The 13,670-nt window shown below is 45.6% G+C and overlaps 1 protein-coding gene across 2 annotated transcripts in view; it reads left to right on the top strand.

Moving 5' to 3' along the window:
* grm7 (glutamate metabotropic receptor 7) overlaps positions 1–13,670 on the top strand; it is a 344,389-nt gene that overhangs the window by 138,892 nt on the left and 191,827 nt on the right. For both annotated transcript variants that reach the window (XM_075460109.1, XM_075460110.1), the window contains exon 4: positions 746–900. In XM_075460109.1, the coding sequence (XP_075316224.1) occupies positions 746–900 (155 nt within the window). The remainder of the gene's footprint in view (positions 1–745; positions 901–13,670) is intronic.

Below are 13,670 nucleotides of genomic sequence, written 5' to 3'. Positions count from 1 at the left end.
CTAACTTAGAGGAGGCTAACTTAGAGGTTAACTTAGAGGAGGCTAACTTAGAGGAGGTTAACTTAGAGGAGGCTAACTTAGAGGAGGTTAACTTAGAGGAGGTTAACTTAGAGGAGGCTAACTTAGAGGAGGTTAACTTAGAGGAGGCTAACTTAGAGGAGGCTAACTTAGAGGAGGCTAACTTAGAGGAGGTTAACTTAGAGGAGGTTAACTTAGAGGAGGCTAACTTAGAGGAGGTTAACTTAGAGGAGGCTAACTTAGAGGAGGCTAACTTAGAGGAGGTTAACTTAGAGGAGGTTAACTTAGAGGAGGCTAACTTAGAGGAGGCTAACTTAGAGATTCATCAAAGGGATAAAATAAGAATGATTTCGTCATTTGTTTTAAATTTGATTTTTTTTTCATTTAATCTGTGAAAATAAAATAAAACTTTTTTTTCTCATGTCAGGGTTTATTCTCATTTTCTTGCCTGTTTTCACAGATTAAAAAACAGCTGCAGCTGCAACTTTTTTCTTGCGAGATAAGAAATGTCAAAAAAAAGGTTAATAAAGGAATAAATTCATGCTTTAAGAGGATTTTAGGAAACTTCCTGCAAAATAAACACAAAACAAACCAAAATCCTGATAAAAAGAAAGTAAAACTAATAGAAAAGTGTTTGTTTTAATGTGTGAAAGTGAAACGGTTCAGATCAGACATCCTCAGCTGTCAGAGTTTAACTTCAGAGTTTCTGATTCGTGTTCGTCTGCAGGGGAATCCTGAACGCCACGAAGCGAGCGGACCAGGTCGGCCACTTCCTGTGGATCGGCTCCGACAGCTGGGGGGCCAAGAACAGTCCCATCAACCAGCTGGAGGACGCCGCTGACGGAGCCATCACCATCCTGCCCAAGAGGGCCACCATCAAAGGTGAGTTCATCGCTGCTTTTATTTCCAATTTGTTCACCTTTAACCCATTTAGGCCTAAAACGCCTGGAAAAGAATGCCTGTAAAACCTATGGGCGATTTCAGAAAGACCCCCTAAAACCTGAAGTGTTTCTGGAAATTCAGCAATTGTGTCAAATGATTGATTTCTCAGCCTCTGTAGCAGATGGAAACAAAATTCAAAAAGTATTTGAGAGCTTACACCTGTGGCTTTCTTTGGAAATTGAGTTTATTTACATACGAAAATAGAAAATGTAAAAAGTAAAGTGCAGGAACAGCACTATTTTCAATTAGATTGAATGCCTGCAACGGTGTGGCATCTGCAGGTAAATCGACTTTCACCGCTGGTGTGCGGTTGAAATCTCTCCGTCGATTGCGGTGGTAATTGTCAGTCTTCCACTCACATTCAAACCCTTCAAAATCATCCTCGTCGTTATCGTCATCTTCAAACATATGTGCTAGCCACAAATCTCGATCAACTGGGTCAGCATGTTCATCAGCATCATCAAAGCCAAGAAACTCCTCAAAATCGCTACCGTCTGAAATGTCTTCCCACTGAAAGTCCTCCATTCTTGTTCGATGTAACTTAACTTCAAAACAATGACACGAGGAACATGACGACACTCTCACGTGTCTATTATAATGCATTTCATTGGTGCAGAGGTCAATAATTGGTGCAAAACAACCCTTATACATGAAAAAAGACGTGTACGCTTTCCCGGCCTTAAAGGTAGAATAACGCAACAGCGCCCCCGGCTTTAAAGGTAGAAATGCGGCAACGCTTTCCCGGCCTAAATGGGTTAACTCATTGGCTGCCAGCCATTTTCAGTTCAGAGACACCCATACTGCCAAGTGTTTTTCAGTATTTTGACTGATTTTCCAAGACCCACAGAAAAGTGTGTCTTATGACTATGTACGCACCGAAATTACCAAAAGAAAGAGTAGACTCGCTTCTTTGATCAGGAAAAAAAAGTTTGTTTCTACCATTTTCAGTCTTTTAGTAATAGACAGTAGAACATAGGTTGGTTTCACCAAAAACAGCTGTTTGACCCAAAAAATGGAGAAAAGGAGCTCTTTTTTTTTTTGTGCATAGTGGCACTGCTGCCACCTAGCGGGTAATTTTGCCAGTATATTCTCTGTTTAGTGTTTACAAGCCTAAGATTTAGTGACGAACTCCGCTAGATTGTCCCCCAGCCCGCTCCGTTAAAAAACGCAATTGACGTCTATAGACGTCAATGGCACCGAAAGAGGCTCAGAGACGTAATTAAATGTATTTTATCTGAGCTTTCTGACCAAGATGGCAGCAGATTGTTTGGAATCAGATGCTGCCGTCACATTCCTCTGATAGATATTTGTTCCACTGACTCAATGCTGAAGACGTGGATTTCATGCCTTTGCTTGAGCGCTACTGTTGAGTATTCCGGGTGTTGTGGCCATTTATGTTTTGTAAGTCATGGGTTCTATCGGTTTGGTTTTATTTGGGCCGTTGGTATATACTTTGGTTGATTTGGAGTCAAGATCTGGGGTTAATTTTTGTATTTGAGATTGTTTAGATTATTTTGGTGACTTTTAAACCCTCCCATTAATCAGACAGATTAAGAACACACCAGGGGCTCTTTTTGTTTGTCAAATGTCCGGTATGAAGACGGGAGGTGGTGGTTAAATTATTTTTTTGACCACTTTTAGATCTTGTTAAATCGGATTAAGTGAACTTTCGTTTTTCATTCAAATTATAAGTAATTTTTATTAATAGTTTTATTCATATTTTGTTCGTCAAAAATAAACTACATATATTTTTTAACAATCAACTCTGAAGTGCGTTCAAGAACAAAACCACCTGCTGCCACCCACGGCCTTTGTTGGAAAATATACTTTGGAAACTTAAAAGGCCGCGACACCGGGTTTTTACAGCATGTTTTCTCCAGGTTTTTTACACAAAGTGACACTTTTGCACAAAGTTGTGTAAAACAGAACTGAAGGCTAATAGCAGCTGATTCACAGGCTGATTAACTGCAGCTGCAGATCATTATATCGTCTACTCAAAAGGAAAAGTCTTAGTTATGAGCTGTTGGATAAATAGGAGTGGTCCCAGGATGGAACCCTGAGGAACACCAGATGTGGGAAAATACGCTTAGGAGTCGCAAATGTTGTGAAAGGTGCATGTCGACCAGGTTAATTGTAGCATGAGCCGCCTTTCTTTCCGACTGGAACACTGGGAACGCTCCCAGCTGTGGGTGGGAGTCTGTATCAGCGGTTTGAATACATCTACAGTCTGAGTGATGCGTATATGGACGAATAAAACCACTACATTAACTGTAAAAGCCTCTGTGTTTTAATCTGGATCTCAGAGGAACTGGCTGGTTGACCACAGAGCTGTTCCAGGTCTGTGGATGTGATTAACAGTTGTGCATTTTACAACTTTAAAAGTAAGCAGAAGGTTATTTATCTCAATTAGGAAACAGGCAGGAGGCCGTTAAAAGGAAGCCAGGACCGGAGTTATGTGTCCACTATTTAAGACGAGTTAAGAGGCGATAAAAGTGTGAATTACTCACCATCTTTGATCAATCTGAGACAATTTTTACACCAAAAGCAGTGTGTTAAAGATGCTCATAAAGCTACTGAAACAAGTTGATTGAAGCTTTTCCCACTGAGTGAACAGTAGTAGCTGGTTTTAGGGTGAAAACAGTAAATATCCTCGTAGCAGATGACAGATGTGTCACTAAAACAAAACCATTTATCAACCCTGTTGGGAAGTTTGAGTTGGTGTCAAAGTGCTGCGTATTTAGCTGCCATTACACTGACAAACAAGAGCAAATAGAAGAAATAAGAATGATTCATCCCACACAGAGAGCTAACCTCCACATTGCACAATGTTTCACTGTTTTATCAAAGATAAGTGGAAGCAAACCTCTCTGAAGCTTGGTTCAGGTATCCAAAGCTCAAAGAAAACCTGTGTTATGACATTCATTCATTTTCTTTAAATTAGGGCTGGGCGAGTTAACTCGTTATTATTGCGTTAACTCGTTAATTATTTAACGCCGATAAATATTTTCTCGTGCATTAACGCAATTTAAAAAAAGAAATGTTTTTTTAATTTAAAAGAAAAAATTATTATTGTTAAAGATTGTTTCTCACAGGCTTTTATTTTGTAAAAGTCTGTTGCTCACAGGCTTTTATTATTGTAAAAGTCTGTTGCTCACAGGCTTTTATTTTGTAAAAGTCTGCTGCTCACAGGCTTTTATTTTGTAAAAGTCTGCTGCTGTCTGCTGTGGAACAGGAAAAGAAAGTAATCGGCGGATCCACCAAACATGGAGAAGGGTACGGAACTTTTACTCGGCCATTTTCATTTTAAAGTTCTTCCAGACGGCGGAGTCGACAGAACCAAAGTCATCTGTAAACACTGCCAAGTTGAATTGTCTTCTCAGCGTAGTAGTTCCAGTCTAAAATATCACTTAAAGGCAAAACACACAACTGATAGCAGCAAGTCATTCAAGGAAACAGACAGTGGAGCGAGGCTTCTACATAAAAACTACAGAAAGATGCTGATGTTAAAAGTGTGTTTGCACAACAAATGTTATGGCACTTTCATTCATATGGCAGCACATTTAAAATAAAACTAAATGCTAAAATGCTACTTTAAATTTCATACTTTTACCGTAAAGTGTGTGGAAAAAGCATTGAATCTCATTATTAATGCTCCAAGGGCAGACTTTAACGGGTTAAAAACCCTCAAAAATCCCATCCGATAAGGAGCTAAAGGACCGAGAGCAGCAGCAGAACTGCAGCATCCATCAGTGTTTCCAGACTAAATGGATTTAGTTTGAATTTATTTACGATTCAGAGAGTTGAGCTTCATCCAGGTTTTAAGATCACAGGTAAAGGTTCATGTTTAATGCACGAATGGACCTGGATATCATCGGTAAAACCATGAAAGAAGGTGTTATGTCTCCTGAAAACAGATGCCAAAGGCTACATGTTCAGTGAAAATAACAGTGGGCCCAAAACGGACCCCTGGTGTCCCCCACAGAGGAGTTCAGAGTCAACAGGTAAAAACTCTCAGAGGAGCTGTTTCAGTGCAGAGACGCGATCTAAAACCAAACTTTTCAGTGTCTCAGGGTGTCTGAAGATGAGTTTTTGGATGGAAAGAGTTCCTCAGTGAGGTCCGATGGAGGCTGGACGGCAGGATGACGTCTCAGATGAATCAGACCAGCAGAGGGAAAACCTTTTAATTCACCTTTTTGTTTTCTCTGGGAATGAATCTGACCTCATTTACCTGCTCATCTCCCCCTCCTTAGATGTTCTCTGCAGCTTAACGTCTCCACACTTCCCTGTTCGAACCTCTCCACTCTCGTCCATCTTTATAGAACAAAACTGAACTAAAACTGAACAAAACTACTCTTTTGATGAGGATTACGTGTCGTCGTTATTCCGCCAGCATCGCTGTAAAAGCTGCGGCTACTTAAAAATAACAAAGTTTCAAGAAGCATTTAGACACAAAGATGTGTTTTAATGTTAAAATTCCACAAAAATGTGTTTTTTCTTTTTACTTTTACAGTGGACCGATATGTTTATGATTGGTTATGAGGGGAAGAAATGGGCTGAGATGTGATTTTAGAGGCTGATCCCTTAAAAGTGAAATTACATTTTAAAGAAAAACGAATCAGTAGAATATTAACTTTGTGTGTCTGTGAGTCTCATCAAAGCTAAATATTGATGTATAACTGATATATATGTACATTTCTACATTCATTCATTACCCCACTGACCTCTGCTGATCGAATCATACGATACATATTCATCCAACCAAAGGCTGAACATCTGTTCAGTTTTACTTATAAAACGCCAAAAAAACAACAAAAGTCATCTCAGGAACTTCAAAGACGGGCTGTGTTCCAAACCGCATACTTATCCTACTTCTCCTACTACTCCTACTAACTTTTTGAGTTAGTATGCGAGTTTGAGTAAGCGAGAAGTTCCCGGATGCATACTAGATTCTCCGAAATGTTGGGTATGCATCATGAGGTCACTACTCATACTCAAACCACCCAAGATGCAACGTAACGTGACGTCACCGATCGCCATTTCCTGTCAAAACGGCAGTTTCAAGCTAGCTACAACGAGGGTAGGTTCACTTCCTGTTTTCAAAATAAAAGCACAAATTGTATGGTAATGGCTTTCCCTATGATAAAAGGTAACGGGTATTTATTTTGTGAAAATAACAGGAAGTGCGTTGCTCACTGCGGCTAGCTTTAGTTGCGCCGAATTCGTGGGAACAAAATTGTAAATAGCCGGTATTTTGTCAGGTTTTCAACACGTTGGGGATCTAAACGACTACTTTCTCACCTGAGAATGTTTCAAATGTTGCTAAAGTTTACAGAGTTTAGAGCTTAAGGGAAATCAGCTTCAGGCCGGCTGGTTTCGGCTCGGGCAGGAGCGAAATGCATTGTGGGTAAACGCTCTGCATACTGTCTGATCAATGAGAATGGCTGTGTTCGAAACCGCCTGCTACATACTTCCATACTGCATACTCAAACTTTAGCAACATTTGAAACATTTTCAGGCGAGAAAGTAGTCGTTTAGATCCCCAACGTGTTGAAAACCTGACAAAATACCGGCTATTTACAATTTTGTTCCCACGAATTCGGCGCTACTAAAGCTAGCCGCAGTGAGCTAACGCACTTCCGGTTATTTTCACAAAATAAAATACCCGTTGCCTTTTATCATAGGGAAAGCCATTACCATACAATTGGTGCTTTTGTTTTGAAAACAGGAAGTGAACCTACCCTCGTTGTAGCTAGCTTGAAACTGCCTTTTTGACAGGAAATGACGATCGGTGACGTCACGTTACGTTGCATCTTGGGTAGTTTGAGTATGAGTAGTAACCTCATGATGCATACCCAACATTTCAGAGAATCTAGTATGCATCCGGGAACTTAAAAAAAGTTAAAGTTAGTAGGAGTAGTAGGAGAAGTAGGAGAAGTATACGGTTTCGAACACAGCCACGGTCCAATTCAGGCCAATTCATTACATTCCAAATGAGTCCAGTTCATTCTGAGCCAATTAAAATACAGTATCTCAGCTCAGGAAACCGACGGATTGCATCTAAACTTCTCTCAGATCCGATCCCCCGTCCTGAGCTGCACGAGGCGACTGTGGGGAGAAAAAACTCCCTTTGAACTGGAAGAAACCTCCATCAGAACCAGGACCAGGAACCATCTGCCTCGACCAGCTGGAGCTAATTAGCTCGTTTATTCAACTCGTTTTTCTTAACTCTGTAAAACAACATTAGTTCTGACGTGATTCAGTTGGCTTGATTGTAAATGAATTTGCTTCCTTCACTCGTGGTTAAGCCGACCAGCTGCTGCCGGAGGAACATTAAACTCTGCAGATCAGCTCACTTCCTCAGATGTCAAACTCTCTTTTGGTACAGAAAGCTTCTCTTTTGTTTCCCGCTCACAAACGCATCCTGACAACATGAACTCCTGATCAGGGGAACTTTGGCTGACAGCCTCGTTCAGGCTCGTTCAGGCTGATGATGACGGCACTCAGATGAAGACGAGTCGTTTAAACGGATGTTTCAAACAAACATGCTGACAGATACGAGGCTGCGCTGAGTTCTGTAAACACGAAGAATTCCACCTCAGATAAAATATGGATGCTTCCTTCTCTGGTTTTTCAAACCTTTTTGCATAAACCTTAAATTTCTTTACACAATAAGAAGCCTTGATTCTGTTTTCTGTCATTTCTGACATGTTCGCCTCCTCAGAACCTCCATCAACAGGCTTTGTTCTGTAGCAGAAGTCGTAGAAAAATCCGACTTTTGGGACGTTTGATGAAACGTGAGCAGTGAGAGTAAAATCTCCTGATATATGTGGACATGAGCTTTCTGTTTCCTCAGCTTCTCGTGTCATGGTCACACGTGTTGAAAACAGAGGAGCTTCAATGCATCTGATTATAAATAAATCAAAACCTAATTCAAGTCTGCGGCTCAGTTTGTTTGTTCTGATCCGAGGAAGTCTGCTTCTTTTATTTATTACCTTCAGGCCTGAGGAATAAAACTGTCCAACGCAGGAAAGGTGTGAGAATCTGAGGATGTGGCAAACAAAAGGAGACAGAACCGCTGCTGAAGGCTGAGATAGATGCAGATTTTAGGGCTGCAGCAAATGATTATTTAGTTTTATCCGAGCATTCTATCGATTACTATGACTAAACCAGCTGAGGCTGCGTTTCAGTTTTATGCTCCTAACATCTGGAACAGTCTTTTCCAGAAGATGTGAGACAGACCTCAAATCTGACCATGTTTAAATCCAGGCTGAAAACAGTTCTGTTTAGCTGTGAATATGACAACTGAAAGTATTTTATCTGCACTCTTTCTTCTGTTCTCTGCTATCTTCCTTCTGTTCTCTGCCCACTGACAATGCTGTGGGACTCACAAGCCTTAATTTCGAATAATATCCATGGTATATATGTTATGACAATAATTTACAATTATTTTAGGCTATACTGCACAGCACAGGCTGGCGGGCGACCTGCCCTGCTGCTGCTGCGGTACCGGCCTCCTGCCCTGGCTTGGCTAGCTGTCGGTGAAGTTGGCCAGCTGTCGGTGAAGTTGGCCAGCTGTCGGTGAAGTTGGCCAGTTGTCGGTGAAGTTGGCCAGCTGTCGGTGGAGTTGGCCAGCTGTCGGTGAAATTGGGTAGCTGTCGGTGAAGTTGGCTAGCTGTCTGTAAAGTTGGCTAGTTGTCGGTGAAGTTGGCTAGCTGTCAGTGAAGCCGGCTAGCTGTCGGTGAAGTTGGCTAGCTGTCGGTGAAGTTGGCCAGCTGTCTGTAAAGTTGGCTAGCTGTCGGTGAAGTTGGCTAGCTGTCAGTGAAGCCGGCTAGCTGTCGGTGAAGTTGGCTAGCTGTCGGTGAAGTTGGCCAGCTGTCTGTAAAGTTGGCTAGCTGTCGGTGAAGTTGGCTAGCTGTCAGTGAAGCCGGCTAGCTGTCGGTGAAGTTGGCTAGCTGGCCAGTTGTCGGTGAAGTTGGCTAGCTGGCCAGCTGTCGGTGAAGTTGGCTAGCGGCTGCGAAGCGGGGTTTGATGCAGTAGTTTTCAGCGCATCAACAACAGATCTCCGAGTCTTTCAAATAACGTTGTTTTATCTTGATAAACAACATTAAATTCATGGGATTTATTCAGAATATTATTGTTTTATTTTATACATTTTTTAAGCTTCTTTTAAATATTAATATTTTTTTCTATACATGGGCAGGATCCGGCACAAATGAAGCCCTGGTCGGTCCTCTGAAAGGAGCCCGACTGAAGTATCTGTTTCCCCATGAAACATTCACATCTGAGACTTTAACCCGAGCGAACATCGTGTCCTTGTTTCATTCATCTTGTTCTTGTGCTCTGTTTCTGCTCTGTTTCTGTTTCTGCCCTGTTTCTGCTCTGTTTTTGCCCTGTTTCTGCTCTGTTTCTGTTTCTGCTCTGTTTCTGTTTCTGCTCTGTTTCTGCCCTGTTTCTGCTCTGTTTCTGCTCAGTTTCTGCTCTGTTTCTGCCCTGTTTCTGCTCTGTTTCTGCTCAGTTTCTGCTCTGTTTCTGCCCTGTTTCTGCTCTGTTTCTGCTCTGTTTTTGCCCTGTTTCTGCTCTGTTTCTGCCCTGTTTCTGCTCAGTTTCTGCTCTGTTTCTGCTCTGTTTCTGCTCTGTTTCTGCTCTGTTTCTGCCCTGTTTCTGCTCTGTTTCTGCTCTGTTTTTGCCCTGTTTCTGCTCTTTTTCTGCTCTGTAACGGCGACTCTGAGAGGAAATAAAGCGAGCAGAGATGCCTGCCTACACACCAGCTTCCTCTTCATCCCTTTGTTTCAAACACTGAGCTGCTGGGTTCACGGCACCCAATGTGCATCCTGGAGATACGAGGATGCGCTTTTTAATCTGACTCTATGTGTAAAACATGATCAGCATCCTGCTCAGAGTCACAGGTTCTCTGTGCTGAACGTATCTGACTCAAACACCGGGCTTTTCATGACTCCAGCTCAGATTTTCCTCCCTCTGTTGTCTGGACCGCGCACCTCTCCAGGTGTCTGTTTGCTGGTAGATAGTACAGCGGTTTAAAAACCTTCCAAGGATGACAGAATGTGGCTTGGAAAAACACCAAATCAGCGTCTGTCTGCACTTCGACCTCAAAGGGAAACATTTAGGCGGGTTTTTGAGCCGTAAGAAAAGCAGGACTCCATAATAAAGTTCATCTCTCAGTGAACAGGACCGGCCCAAAGATGGAGGTTATTATAATCTGAAGCAGAACAAAACAAACCATTCACATTTAAAGGACTTTAACGGCCAAAAACGCTGTTTTTGAAAACTAGGGCTGGGCAACGATTAAAATGCTTAATCTAATTAATCTCATGATTTCCCTTATTAATCGTATTTGTACGCAGAATCCAAAAATGAATCCAAAAGTAGTGTATATCCTTTAGCATTTAGCTTTATTTTAAATGTGCTGCCATATGAATGAAAGTGCCATAACATTTGTTGTGCAAACACACTTTTAACATCAGCATCTTTCTGTAGTTTTTATGTAGAAGCCTCGCTCCACTGTCTGTTTCCTTGAATGACTTGCTGCTATCAGTTGTGTGTTTTGCCTTTAAGTGATATTTTAGACTGGAACTACTACGCTGAGAAGACAATTCAACTTGGCAGTGTTTACAGATGACTTTGGTTCTGTCGACTCCGCCGTCTGGAAGAACTTTAAAATGAAAATGGCCGAGTAAAAGTTCCGTACCCTTCTCCATGTTTGGTGGATCCGCCGATTACTTTCTTTTCCTGTTCCACAGCAGACAGCAACAGACTTTTACAAAATAAAAGCCTGTGAGCAACAGACTTTTACAATAATAAAATAAATAATAAAACAGGGGTGGTCCGTGGCGTAGTGGGTTGAGCAGGCGCCCCATGTACAGAGGCTATAGTCCTCGCTGCAGCTGGCCCCGGTTCCAGTCCCGCATCGGACGGCCCTCTCTGCTTCCTGTCTCTCTGAACTTTCCTATCCATTAAAGGCACAAAAGCCCCAAAAAATATTAATTAGAAAAAAGCTCTCCGGCAGCTCTCTGGCAGCTCTCTGGCAGCTCTATGTTAGCTCTCTGGCAGCTGCCCGGCAGCTCTTTGTTAGCTCTCTGGCAGCTCTATGTTAGCTCTCCGGCAGCTCTCTGGCAGCTCTATGTTAGCTCTCCGGCAGCTCTCTGGCAGCTCTCTGGCAGCTCTATGTTAGCTCTCCGGCAGCTCTCCGGCAGCTCTTTGTTAGCTCTCTGGCAGCACTCTGGCAGCTCTCCGGCAGCTCTTTGTTAGCTCTTTGTTAGCTCTATGGCAGCTCTCTGGCAGCTCTATGGAAGCTCTCCGGCAGCTCTATGGCAGCTCTTTGTTAGCTCTTTGTTAGCTCTATGGCAGCTCTCTGGCAGCTCTATGGCAGCTCTCTGGCAGCTCTATGGAAGCTCTCTGGCAGCTCTCTGGCAGCTCTCTGGCAGCTCTCCGGCAGCTCTATGGCAGCTCTATGGCAGCTCTCCGGCAGCTCTCCGGCAGCTCTCCGGCAACTCTCCGGCAACTCTCCGGCAGCTCTCCGGCAGCTCTCCGGCAGCTCTCCGGCAGCTCTCCGGCAGCTCTATGGAAGCTCTCCGGCAGCTCTCTGGCAGCTCTCTGGCAGCTCTCCGGCATCTCTATGGCAGCTCTCTGGCAGCTCTCCAGCAGCTCTATGGCAGCTCTCCGGCAGCTCTCTGGCAGCTCTCCGGCATCTCTATGGCAGCTCTATGGCAGCTCTCCGGCAGCTCTCTGGCAGCTCTCCGGCAGCTCTATGGCAGCTCTCTGGCAGCTCTCCGGCATCTCTATGGCAGCTCTCTGGCAGCTCTCCGGCAGCTCTCTGTCAGCTCTCTGGCAGCTCTCCGGCAGCTCTCCGGCAACTCTCCGGCAGCTCTATGGCAGCTCTATGGCAGCTCTCCGGCAGCTCTCCGGCAGCTCTATGGAAGCTCTCCGGCAGCTCTCCGGCAGCTCTATGGAAGCTCTCCGGCAGCTCTATGGCAGCTCTCCGGCACCTCTCTGACAGCTCTCTGGCAGCTCTCTGGCAGCTCTCCGGCAGCTCTCTGGCAGCTCTCCGGCAGCTCTCCGTTAGCTCTATGGCAGCTCTCTGTCAGCTCTCTGGCAGCTCTATGGCAGCTCTCTGTCAGCTCTCTGGCAGCTCTCCGGCAGCTCTCCGGCAGCTCTCCGGCAGCTCTCTGGCAGCTCTCTGGCAGCTCTCCGGCAGCTCTATGGCAGCTCTCTGGCAGCTCTCCGGCAGCTCTATGGCAGCTCTCTGGCAGCTCTCCGGCAGCTCTATGGCAGCTCTCCGGCAGCTCTATGGCAGCTCTCCGGCAGCTCTATGGCAGCTCTATGGTAGCTCTATGGCAGCTCTCCGGCAGCTCTATGGCAGCTCTATGGCAGCTCTCTGGCAGCACTCTGGCAGCTCTCTGGCAGCTCTCTGGCAGCTCTCTGGCAGCTCTCTGGCAGCTCTCCTGCAGCTCTCCGGCAGCTCTATGGCAGCTCTCTGGCAGCTCTCCGGCAGCTCTATGGCAGCTCTCCGGCAGCTCTCCGGCAGCTCTCCGGCAACTCTCCGGCAGCTCTCCGGCAGCTCTATGGAAGCTCTCCGGCAGCTCTCCGGCAGCTCTATGGAAGCTCTCCGGCAGCTCTATGGCAGCTCTCCGGCACCTCTCTGACAGCTCTCTGGCAGCTCTCCGGCAGCTCTCCGGCAGCTCTCCGGCAGCTCTCTGGCAGCTCTATGGCAGCTCTCTGGCAGCTCTCTGGCAGCACTCTGGCAGCTCTAAGTCAGCTCTATGGAAGCTCTCCGGCAGCTCTCCGGCAGCTCTCTGGCAGCTCTCTGGCAGCTCTCTGGCAGCTCTCCGGCAGCTCTCTGGCAGCTCTATGGCAGCTCTATGGCAGCTCTCCGGCAGCTCTATGGCAGCTCTCCGGCAGCTCTATGGCAGCTCTCTGGCAGCTCTCTGGCAGCTCTCCGGCAGCACTCTGGCGGCTCTCTGGCAGCTCTATGGCAGCTCTCCGGCAGCTCTCTGGCAGCTCTCTGGCAGCTCTCTGGCAGCTCTATGGCAGCTCTCTGGCAGCTCTATGGAGGCTCTCTGGCAGCTCTCTGGCAGCTCTCTGGCTGCTCTATGGCAGCTCTCTGGCAGCTCTATGGCAGCTCTCTGGCAGCTCTCTGGCAGCTCTCTGGCAGCTCTATGGCAGCTCTCTGGCAGCTCTCTGGCAGCTCTCTGGCAGCTCTCTGGCAGCTCTCTGGCAGCTCTCTGGCAGCTCTCCGGCAGCTCTCCGGCAGCTCTCTGGCAGCTCTCTGGCAGCTCTCTGGCAGCTCTCTGGCAGCTCTATGGCAGCTCTATGGAGGCTCTCTGGCAGCTCTCTGGCAGCTCTCTGGCAGCTCTCTGGCAGCTCTATGGCAGCTCTCTGGCAGCTCTCTGGCAGCTCTCTGGCAACTCTCCGGCAGCTCTCTGGAGGAGGTGGGAGGAGGCGACACCAATCCGCTGACACTGATCAGGATAAACATCCTTTTTCATGCTTCAGAACAATGATTCGTCTCCTCCTCTCCCCGTTTGCCTTTTCTTTCTTTCCCTCTCGTTGTCACCACTTGTTAGTGTTTCGCTAACTTTCCCTCCCACTACACCTCCTCCCACCACCATCCCCTCTGGTGTGTTCAGAGGAAATGTGACGGCTGCAGAGATGGTTAGAAAGAGAGCTGCTGTGTTTCCAGACATTAATGCTTT

The sequence above is a fragment of the Odontesthes bonariensis genome, chromosome 3 (assembly GCF_027942865.1).
Source record: "Odontesthes bonariensis isolate fOdoBon6 chromosome 3, fOdoBon6.hap1, whole genome shotgun sequence".
NCBI lineage: Eukaryota > Metazoa > Chordata > Actinopteri > Atheriniformes > Atherinopsidae > Odontesthes > Odontesthes bonariensis.
Note: the sequence above shows the minus strand (reverse complement) of the source record. Positions and strands in the feature narration are given on the sequence as shown.